The sequence below is a fragment of the Xenopus tropicalis genome, chromosome 2, assembly GCF_000004195.4.
Source record: "Xenopus tropicalis strain Nigerian chromosome 2, UCB_Xtro_10.0, whole genome shotgun sequence".
Taxonomy (NCBI): domain Eukaryota; kingdom Metazoa; phylum Chordata; class Amphibia; order Anura; family Pipidae; genus Xenopus; species Xenopus tropicalis.
This window is the reverse complement of record NC_030678.2, coordinates 56,721,281-56,733,022: the sequence shown is the minus strand read 5'-3', so window position 1 is coordinate 56,733,022 and position 11,742 is coordinate 56,721,281. Positions and strand designations below refer to the sequence as shown.

The window sequence follows — 11,742 nt, the reverse complement described above, 5'->3', positions numbered from 1 at the left end:
TTTATGGAGTTTTTTTTTTTACAATTTATTTGGAAGTTATCAGATAGACGAGCTTTAGTTCTCCTTTTCCTGCACTGTCTTTGTACCACGCAGACGACCGGTACGACGGGCAGCAATAAGACCAACTTTGCGACCAGCTGGGGCATCTCTCCTGATGGTTGAGGGCTTACCAATATGTTGGTGGTTACCACCACCGAAGGGATGTTCTACAGGCTGGAAGAATGAAAAAAAAAAAAAAAAATGGATTTTACACACACATTAGTATGAATTTAGTATAATGTACAGTAGTAATCAGATTCCCAACCTCATGCTTTTTAGGTCACGTTTTTACACATCCTGACCAATATGCAGAGGAAAGCACTGATACCAAGCCCGCTCTCAGTGATATATTATGAGTTTCCCTACTAACAAGTTACACCTGCCCCTGTAAATAACACTTACATTCATAGCCACACCACGGACACGTGGCCAGCAGTTTCTCTTTGCCTTGTATTTATGGTATGCACGTCCTGCCTTCAGGATGGGTTTGTCAATACGACCACCACCAGCAACAACCCCTGTAATTGAAGTAAAAATCACAATTAAGTGTTGGTTGAATAACATTATACAATGGAATCATAGAGAATCATGCATGTTTTAAAAGAAATGGATAAAAAAAGTTGTAAGTAGTGCTATAAAATTAAGTATTTATAAAGCTTTGTCACACATGAATTAAATGTGCCTGCCTTTCTTTTTTTTTAATACACTAAATTAACATAACTAAGACCTCAGGCCGGGCATAGCATTCTCAGTAAATGGGTCAATCTGAAGCAGTAACCAATCCGCCACAACTCTTTATATTCCATCAGAAGACATTGCACAGGTTATTATTTCTAGAGCTTTTCATTTTGGCAATCTTATTAGCTTCCTCACTTAAAATGAAACTAAATCCTAACTTCCCGATTCTGCATAGCTTAATCAGCATTTAAATCAATTACTGCCATTAATATAATGGATAATAACTAAAATTTTTGAGTCCAATATGGAATTTCTTTTCCTCTTGCTTGGCTTTTCTGCAATATAAAAATAAGTTCCAACTCCCATTGTCATTCAGCTTCCCCATCCTTTTTATAGCACTTCCTTTTACCCACTGCTGTAGGTTATAACAAAAACAAGGCAGTTCCCCTGCAATAGAAAACCCAATTTATGGGTCTGATTGGCCTCCTAATGTCATAACACACCTCTTCAGTTACTAAGCAATATCCCAGACTTTGTTTCTTGTTAATAGCTAAAAGCAGGGCTATGGTGACAAAAAGCAGACGGCAATCCATGCAACTCTAAGCAGAATAACCCAGAAACAAAGGCAAAGCAAATGTTGATCTAACCCTATTGGTATTTCTATCAAACACAAAAAGGAAAATGGTTCAAGTACAGTGCCCCTTTAAAACACAGCTCATTTGCAAATGTTCTTTTAGTATAATGAAAATAACAACTGGTCTTTGTTTTATCTGGGGCTTTTGAATCAACCTTTTGTTTTTGCAGCTCCTTAGTTTGTAATATAAAGTATATTAAGTAAATCCAAGAAACTTTCCAATATTCAGTCATTACAAATTTTAAATGGCAGAATTATTTGCAAATGAAATTATGTTTTAACATAGCATCTGTCTATCCCTTGCTACCAACAAAAGCCAGCTGATTATTAGACAGGTAAAGAAGCAAATAAGGAACAGTGGAGCCTTTACAGGAAGAGAGCCCACTACTGCTACATTGTTTCCAGAGTCACAACTAAAAGATTAAAAGGGACAAACAATACCACTTGCAATTAGCTAATATTCAAAAAAACCAGCACACTGCAATATCCGCAGAAAAGCAGCAGAAGAACAAATAGTCATGTATGGCCGAGGGTTCACTGCAGAACTCTATATTGGTATGACATTAGAATAGGAGAGTGGCGGCTTCAAACATACATAAACCCACCACTAAATTGTGTGTATATAAATAAATCTGTACCAGGAACACACATATAATTGCTAATTATATTTGAAGTCTTCATTCCAAAGTATCAATCTTTTTTTACGCAAAAGTAAAAAGTTAGGGAGCAACACAGGCAATAAAAATGTTTCTTGGTGTGCAAAATAAGGGCTGTGATTGGTTATTCATAGCCCCTATATGGATGGGCAGCCTACAGGAGGCTCTGTTTGGCATTATATACTTTGTTTTTATGCAACCAAAACTTGCCTCCAAGCCAAGAATTCCAAAATAAGCACCAACTTTGAGGTCACTGAGAGCAACATCCTAGTGGTTGGTGAGAAACATGTTGCTCCTGAGCCACTAGTTGGGGTTCACTGTTCTAGAGTGACAGGATTTAAAGGGCAAGTGGAAATGTGCATAAAAGTGGCAACACAGGTATGGGAAGACAAATAAGAGAAAGGCTGGCAGATGTGGTCACCAAGAGGGGTAACTTAAACAGTGTACCCCTCAACACATTTTACTATGTATATTGTTTGCCCAGCTGCTGATAAAGGATAATGGAGTGTGCATTATACAATCACTGTGCCACTTTCTTCACACTGAGGGCCAGATATCAGGACGACAAAAATTAAAAATACTCGTTAATAGAAGTCTATAAATCCACTGGGCAATCAAAGGGGACACAAATACCCAGAAGGCTGTATCCAGCTTGCAGGCACCAACTGAATGATGAATTTGATCTTAACTGGAGTACAGTCTGTTTATTATAAACTCAAGTTAGTTCACAAAATGTCCTTTACAAATGCCACCAACTGCAACACAATAATGCAAAGGAAATGACAGCAAGCCGCATTTGCAGCAATACCTGGGCCTAAATCTCAGTACAGAACACAACTGTCTGTACATTCATACAAATGGAAAACAGGACCCAGCCTTGGAGATCAGCTGGTGGAAATAGAAAATTGCTTTTACTTTTGCAACCAAGGCAGAAATGAACAATACAGGGAGCAGTCCTACACATCATTTAATGCAGATTAAATATTCACCCAAATGTGATTTCCAACTATTCCCTGCACAAACCGTTACAAGCGACACTAATTCTCAATTTGCTTCTCCCCATTTTAAACTTAAAGGAACAGTAACACCAAAAAATAGAAGTTTTTTAAAGCAATTAAAATATAATGTACTGTTGCCCTGCACTGGTAAAAGTTGTGTGTTTGCTACAGTAATACTACTATAGTTTATATAAACAAGCTGCTGTGTAGCCCCGGGGGCAGCCATTACAGTTGGAAAAAAGGAGAAAAGGCACAGGTTACATAGCAGATAACATAAGTTCTGTAGAATACATTAGTGTTTTATCTGCCTGTGCCTTTTCTCCTTTAAATGGCTGCCCCCATGGCTAAACAGCAGCTTTGTTTATATAAATTTCTGGGGCAAACACACTGGTTGTACCAGTGCAGGGCAGCAGTATATTTTATTCTTATTACTTTTATACACTTTCATTTTTTGGTGTTACTGTTCCTTTAAAGTTATGCCTTTTAAAGCTGCGCCTTTTAACTTGTGTGTATATTATGTTTTTCATATTGAGAAAAGGCTAACCTTTAGGGCACATTTATCAAAAATTATAAGTGACTTTTTAAATAAATTGGGTGAATCATCATTGCCAAATTAGAAAAAAACCAAATACTGTTTTCCATGCATTTTCAAGCAAGTTAATAAATCTCATGGTGCAAAACTGCAGGAAAAAAATATACTTCACACTGACTTCTATTGCATCTTGACTGTCAACATTTACATTTTTCATGGTTATGTTTTGCAAAATCCGATTAAACTTGCAGAGTTCTGATTTTGCATAAAATCTGCCAGTTGGTGTACAAAAATATTGGTGCACGGAATACTCACCAACAATAGCTCTGTTTGCAGATGAGATGACCTTCTTGGAGCCAGAAGGCAACTTCACTCTAGTTTTCTTTGTTTCAGGATTGTGGGAGATAACGGTGGCGTAGTTACCAGAGGCACGGGCAAGTTTGCCACGATCACCTGGTTTCTCCTCCACACAACAAACTATGGTACCTTCAGGCATGGTGCCAACAGGGAGTACATTGCCAATGTTCAACTGAGCTGTAGAAGAGAAACCAGAGTTAATCAAATACTCCAAAGTGACCTTTCGAAAATTAAGGTATCCTCAATTCACAACACTGTAAATACTTAATCATTTAAGACTAAAAGGCAGTCACTGGGGGCTGGCAAAATATTGGGTGATATAATACTCACTTTTCTGAGACCCTGTGCACTGCCCCAGCCAGGGTACTACTGAAGAAGCACTTTATGCTTCCTGGATATACTATATAGTCAGGTCCAGGTGTGCATGTGCAGGAGAGCAAAAGCCAAATTTAGAAGCAAAAAGCTGGCTTTTCACTCTAATGCACATGTGCATCTGGCCCAGGGTCACAGAGAGAAACCATCATAAGGAAGAATATTGCAACACTGCACTGGCCATGGGTCTCCAGCAAGCAATTATCACTTGGTGGGGGGGGGGGGCACTCAGTGATTAGGCCTTTCCTTCTCAATTAAAAAAAAAAGTTTGCATTTTTTTTTTAACTTTTAGCAGTTAAAAGGTAAGTCCTGCACGTTAGCTTATGCTGAGCTTAAGCTTGTACCTAAATATGCTGTAGTTCTGACCAGCCCATAACATATTAGCAATATAACGTACAAGTGCAAGGTTAAATCCGTAAGAGGACCAGAATAGTTTACAGGGTTGTTTAAGCTCACCAAAGCCTACAGGACCTAAAGACAATACTCACACTTCATACTTGGACATTTGCCACTATCAAATAAATTCACTTAATATAAAAAAAAAAAAAAACAACTCACCTTTCTTGCCACAGTACACAAACTGTCCGGTATGGATTCCCTCAGCTGCAACAAACAATTCTGTCCTCTTTTTAAACCTGTATGGGTCACGGAAAGCAACCTTGGCAAGAGGAGCACCACGGCCTGGATCATGGATAATGTCCTGAAACAATAGACCATCTTTAAATTGTGATTTTAATTAGGGCTGCCTACCCGGCTGAATGTGCCTCTCCACAAATGAAAAGATTACAAGTTCTTATGTTAACATGTATTTATAAAGCACCAACATATTACACAGCACTGTACAATAAGTGGTTGGCCCCTATTGTTAAGGAAGGATCATGAAAAATTAAGTACATACTTTCACAATACCCTTGATGTAGCCATGTCTTTCAGCGAAGTCGACAGCCCGAAGCTTAGCGGCACCTTTTCTGTGTTTGACGTGGGCTTTAAAAACAGAGCCTGCACCTTTTCTCTGTCCCCTGATTACACGTCCCATTGTGCACTAGAAGCCAAAGAAATTTCATGTTTACATAATTAACAGTGAGAATAAAATAATAGATACATAGCAGCATATACACAATTCATTTATGGCTACAACAGGGCTAAATAAACACCTGCCAGAGGCTTTTACAAATCAAGGTTTTCTTCTAAGTGGGGAGAAGGTGCATTTGATGTAAAGATAACCACTTGGCTACCCAACAACAGACATTTATCACACTGCATTTATTCCTATGGAAGGCATTAGTTGCACCCCTACAGAGCAGATGTAGCCAGGAGAAGCCTAACTGTTGGAAGCACTGTGACAGATGTTAAAAGAAGGCTGCTAATGAACCATTTTGAGGTTAGATTCCACCACTGATAAACTGTTAACTAAACCCATGTCACTGAGTGGCCCAGTCCTATGGCATGTGGGGCTTATTTTTACTGACAAAGGACTCACATGGCATGCCATTTACTTGAATGACAGCTGCCCCATACAACTAGGGATGCCAACTGGACTCCATTTATGTAAATGGCAGGCAGATTGGTTGTGTTTGGAAAGCTTTTCTGACAAAAAAAATAAAAACAAACAACTGCACAGGTGCAGCTTAAGGGAGACTTAGCCACTTTAAATGGAGATTCTCATATAAATAAGCACGTAATAATGCTCCAACAGCGAGCCAGCTATACTTGATGTAATCTATGTGGCTATTAGTTCATCAATTCAGACACTGGGTTTGTATATTAAATAAAGCATTCAAAATGCCTGGGGTGGCTCTCCCCCACATGACAGGGGTTAGGGACCTGCCTGACACGTTGGATTGGTGCCTGGGAGTAACTGGAGCATTACAGCTCTGTATGATGCAAACACAAGTCAGGGGTGGTACAAAATCAGGTGGAATACAATAGAAGTTGGACAGACTGGTACATATATATTATACTACTCTATGTACACATAGATACACACAGCACATACCCTGTCACATACACGCTGTAGAGACTAAGAGCAGCTCCTACGGAAAGCAGGCAGTGCCAGTAACTAAAGCGCGCAGTAAAACTATAGTTTAAGCCTGCTCTAATAAAATATCAGTCTGACTGGAGCTTCTTATAGCCGCGCTTCTATAGCTCTGTGGAAGCGGTAACAGCCTCTGGCTCTGTTAGAACTAACCAGTAACTGCAATGGCCAAGTGTTAAAAAGAACCTCAATATCATCTACAAAGAACGGAAATCGACCCAGATTAATACATCCCAGGCAACACAGCGCATGTGGTTAAGGAGAAACAAAGCCGGAAAAACCGGATGGCATGTTTAAAACTCAGATTGAGAACAGATTCTAACGTGAGGAAAGCCGCCATAGAGCTCCTACCTAGGCCGGGGCTGTACGCGAAGAGGAAGTTCGTAGGCCCAGACGGGAGATTTCTTCCGGAGACAGAGGGACGTGCGCGCTGGGAGGTGACGTCACCACGTAACTGCCAGTACTTGGCTAGGGAGAAATAGCGAGCGGCCATGTTTTGTTTGGCCCACGTTTTATATTATAGCATCAGTATGAGAGTTTCGTTGTGCGTTTTAATAAAAGAACGAAATCCTAAAAGACGCTGCTTTGCTGGGAGTAATTATGTTTAACGTTGAACATTTAAAACCTGGAATCCCGTTATTATTGTTGTTAGGGATTCCATGTTTAGTGGAAAAAATATACCTGTCTTCCCTATTAATCACATCGTTTTTACCAGGCAGATAGAAGCCCATCAGTATAGCTATTTATGGGGAGAGTAGTTGGAAATGTGTGAATCAAATTTGCTGGGCTACTTTGCTATGCTATGTCACCTTTACCACTTACCATTATGTTCAGTGTGGGGTGGAAGCTCTAGGCTTCCCCAGTTTTACCAGGGACACTTGGCCATGATGCATCAAAGCAGACTGAACTGGCGCTATGCACCACTATATGGGGAAAAGTGTTTGGAGACATGTGCCCTTTAGTGCAATCGCCCTTGCGGCTGTATTCACAAATCCCAATAAAACCATAGAAGAACTTCTGTGGAGTTAGTCAGTTTTAAGAACCAGGGAGATTTGTAGGGAGTATTAGAGCCACAGATAAGGGAAAATGTGGCAAACCTGTAAAAAGTACACAAGGAGAGTATACACAAATGAATTGATGCATTTATGGCACCTGTATATACACACCATAGTACTAGCACTGTAGATTCTGCTTTTTTTCAGTCAGCTGTGCATTTGTTTACATGGCAATGTATGGCAAACATGAAAGAGTTTACCACCAACATGCAAAGGTTAAAGGACATGTTAAGTCTACTTTACTGGGGGGTGCCAAAAGGTTAGGCACTCCCCAATAAAAAGATTGCTAAGTTTTTTCCCCAGGCTGGTGCACCTTTTAGGAGAGAACCATACCAGCCTGAGAAAAAGATTGGCTGAGCACCGTGCCCGCCTTACCATACTTTCTCATTGCTCAATGGGTAAATTCTACTGTACATGTGTGAAAAGGAATTTGTGCAGGGGATGCCTGGGACACTGGTAGAAAGGTAAGTATAATGACAACATACTGCTCAGACAGTTTTTTTCACAGGCTGGTGTGGTTCTCTCTAAACAGAAGCACAAGCCTGGGGAACCCCCCCCCTTCCCCCATAAAATGGATTTTACATATCCTTTAAATAATCTAAAATAGCAGTGTTTTAATTCTAACCTAAGTCCTTTGCATTTAATAAAAAATAATGAATATTACTTGTGTTCGTTTATTAGTACTATGCTAGTACAGGTATAGGACCCCTTATCCAGAATGCTCGGGACCAAGGGTATTCCGGATAAGGGGTATTTCCGTAATTTGGATCTCCATACCTTAAGTCTACTAAAAAATCAATAAAATATTAATTAAACCCAATAGGATTGTTTTGCATCTAATAATCAATTACAAGTTACTGTTTTATTATTATAGAGAAAAAAGAAATCAGTTTTAAAATTCTGAATTATTACATTAAAATGGAGTCGATGGGAGACGGGCATTCCGTAATTCGGAGCTTTCTGGATAATGGGTTTCCGGATAAGGGATCCCATACCTGTATATGGAGATGAGCTGACAGGAGGATGGAACCATGCACTGTATATCAGTATCTGCTAATTTTTATGTCAGTGTCCTTAATATATTGATAATGGGTGAATGCAGAGGACCTTTTGTATCTGGCCATTCAAACTTTATGTATGATGTGCATCATAAAAGGAAACAGAAAAATAGGCAAATTAAAAGCAATGTAGTAAATAGAAAAAGCTACAATCTAATTGAAGCCACCATGACAGTAGAGTGCATGCATTTTGTAAAGAAAAGAAAATAGCTTTATCCACTGTGCACACAAATTAAACCATTGTATTGTAGGCACAGTCTCCAACTTGGGACAGTTTGGAATCTATTCTTTTTAGAAATTTATGATGCAGTGCCAACCAACCTAAATTGCCACCCATTTGGCTGATAGGGCAATTACTTTGAAGAACGTGATTGTCATGTACTGCCCAATATCCAAAAGTACTTGCATGCACGATTTTACTCAACTTCCAAAGCAGGAAATTATAGAGATTCAATGCCCCTCTGAGTATAGTACTGCCTGAAACAGAACTTCTGTGCCATTTTGTCCTTAAAAACAGGATAGGAGCAACAACAAACTATTATGGGCTGGAATGAACTGGACTCTTAATTAGCCACTGATTAGTCCCTGGATTTATGGGCCTAAATCAATGAGCAAATTTAAATAAAGGTAGACACAATTACTGGAGTGTAGAGAACACCCAGAGAAAAGCCACCATCCACTGCCCTCCATTGGCCCCATCCATGCACCGCAGAGTCTATTTCATGGAAAAGTGTTCCTGTTTGTAAACCTGATATGTAGATGCAGAGTAGCACAGCAGAATTCACAGATGCCATTGTCCTTATCTCTGGACTTTCTTCTATTGGTTCATTGACACTGACCTTTCTGGCGCATATGCAGTTAGAGCTAGTCCGGGATTAGCTTTAACGGCACATGCCCAAGATAATTCCATCTATCAGCAAAGTAAAAGAAGAGGTTACCATAAAATGATCACTTGTGCCTTCACATTACGCTTGACTTGTTCAGGTAAGAAAGATGTAAATAAATCAGCACACCTATAGTTTAACCTCCTAAATGCAGACTGAACTGTTACATTTTTGTTTTCAGAAGTACATTCTTAAAGGAGAAGGAAAGGTCAAAACTGAGTAAGCTTTATCAGAAAGGTCTATGTAAATACAGCCATAAGCACTCACAGAAATGCTGCACTGAGTCCTTTATCAAAAGAAACACGGGATTTTTTGTCTCCTTTTTTGTAAACATGTTCTTACGGTATCTGACTTCCTCTTTCAAAAAAATCCTTCATTCCAGGGGCCAGAATCTGCACAGCTCTCTCCTGCTCCCCCCTCCCATAATAATTCATAAAACTCACTCCTCCCACCCTTATGAATGTGTGATCTGAGCTTAAATGACTAGACTGCAAACAGGAAGCTAAAATGGCAGCTGCAATCAAAGAAAGCTTCTAGGGCTCTTAACTCAGGATAACATTTTCTGCAGAATAAATATAGTGTTCTCGGTGGCACTAATGTGCCGAATCTATTGGCAGTAAAATAGCAAAATGACTTTCCTTCTCCTTTAAGATATCTATGCAGAAACCGTAGTGATGATTCCTGCCTTGCAGTCGCCATTTGAGAGATTTCCTCATGACTTCCTGCAGCCCGATAGCTAATGTGCATGTGCCAAAGAAACTCCAAGTAATTAAAATGTGTCCCCTGATAAAGTCTGCAGTTGTTAATCTGTTTGTCTACAATAAATCATAGAAAACGTACACAGTAAGGGCCATTCTGCTTGGGTTGTACCCTGTAAGGATTAAAAGAAACTCAGGACAGGAGTTAAGGAGAAAAACATATTTCTCCAACAGAGTGCAAAAAGTAGCTGATCCACAGCTTAAATGACCTGTAACTTCCTCTCTTCCTGCTGTTCCAAACTGGGTACTGTTGCACCTATTGATGCAGGCTACTGTGGGAACCCTGAAGCTACTGCCGCCTCTGAACCACACGTTAGTTGCAAGGTTCCCACAGTGGCCTGCGCCAACTTTTGCAGCAAAGTCAAGCCTAAAAAAATCAGACGCAGGCGTTCGATTCATGTCAAAGTGCAACTGCATCAATTTTAATGCACCAGCTCTAATTGTGGTAATTGGCACTACTGCTACTTCTGCACTACTTTTGCCTCAATAATGTAAAATTAAGAAAACAGGGACATGGGCAAGCTCTAAAAAATACACTTTATTTTTTTGTAAAGAAGGTTAATTTGCACATTATACTTGCCTATAGTAGCCTTTTGCTTTTTGTGCTCATATACAGCTCTTATTCATAGGCTTTCTAATCTAAAAATACACCTTTATTAAAAATAGTGAATTAATTAATCAATGCAGAGAAAAAATATGTTTATGAACAGTAATGCAGCTTACAATAGAAGATTACACAAGTGTGGCAGACAAAAGTGTATGCATATATACTGTACATTATAGTAAAGAGTTCAGTAGCAAAAGGCTTGTTTGTTTACTCTTCAAAAAGTTTAGTTAAAACATATTTTCCATTGCAGCCTAAATACACTTTTTCTATCCCTGTGACAGAAAAAAGGTGAGATCACAAATAGCAATCTAAAAATATCTGGTCACGTAGAAGCCTGAATTGTGTTGCCTAATGTTTTCATCCTATGACTCATCAGATAGATACGATAAATTACATAAATGGTATACTGTAAAAAACTAGTAGAGTTTTGTAAGCTATGTAACCTAAGATCTAATGGCCGGAGTTAGTGGTCAATACATTGATAAAAGGGTTACACTAATGACACTGTACCTGTAGCCATGTGATAGCCAAAGGGGAGCACAGCAGGTTTATTTTTTTTTGGTAGGTGATGGCATATAGCACAGAATGGGTTTTGAACTCTCAGAAATTCAGCAGTATTGAAATCTAAATATAATCACTCGCCATTGACTTGAACAACAATCTCCTGGGTATTTAGGGTACACTCGCCTTTCAGCTTATTCTCAATTCTTACATATTTTGAGCAACAATAGCATGACAAATATGGCCATTTTGTCACCCACCTAAAAGCTATTAATTACCCTATTAAGGGCCCCCATTAACTTCCAGCCATGTAACAAACACATGAAATCATTGGTGTATCAGTCATTACACCATAGTTTCAAGAATACTTTAAGTAAGTGTCCAGACCATATGATATCATTACACATATTTTTAAAATGCCAACATATTCAAAAGCACAGTACAATAGATTGGGTGTATACATACACATATTGACTGATGCAAGAGAAAAAGAGGACCCTGCTTAATATAGCTTACAGTCAAAAATTAGTACAGGGAATAAAACACCAAGGGGCCGATTTACTAATCCACGAACGGGT

The 11,742-nt window shown here is 39.1% G+C and overlaps 1 protein-coding gene across 2 annotated transcripts; it reads right to left on the bottom strand.

Annotated features, from left to right (window-relative positions):
• On the bottom strand, positions 1-6,664 carry rpl8 (ribosomal protein L8). 2 transcript variants are annotated; one of them, XM_012956636.2, is made up of 6 exons: positions 6,263-6,659; positions 5,165-5,308; positions 4,825-4,966; positions 3,853-4,071; positions 442-557; positions 1-213 (listed from the first exon to the last, which is right to left on the bottom strand). In XM_012956636.2, exons 2-6 carry the CDS (start codon positions 5,300-5,302, stop codon positions 55-57), a joined length of 774 nt encoding a protein of 257 aa, XP_012812090.1. In that variant the 5' UTR covers positions 5,303-5,308; positions 6,263-6,659; the 3' UTR covers positions 1-54. The 2 variants fall into 2 exon arrangements, with proteins under 2 accessions (XP_012812090.1, NP_988925.1); NM_203594.1 differs by having other exon boundaries at positions 10-213; positions 6,653-6,664.
• Positions 6,665-11,742: the final 5,078 nt, after the last annotated feature.

What these genes read in the sequence shown, in the direction of transcription:
- rpl8 (NM_203594.1), bottom strand. Translation starts at nt 5,302, where the DNA reads ATGGGACGTGTAATCAGGGGACAGAGAAAAGGTGCAGGCTCTGTTTTT. An exon ending in TGTGTACTGTGGCAAGAAAG is followed by an intron (nt 4,072 to 4,824) that starts GTGAGTTGTTTT and finishes TCTCTTCTACAG; the next exon opens with CTCAGTTGAACATTGGCAAT. An exon ending in TGCAAACAGAGCTATTGTTG is followed by an intron (nt 558 to 3,852) that starts GTGAGTATTCCG and finishes CTTCAATTACAG; the next exon opens with GGGTTGTTGCTGGTGGTGGT.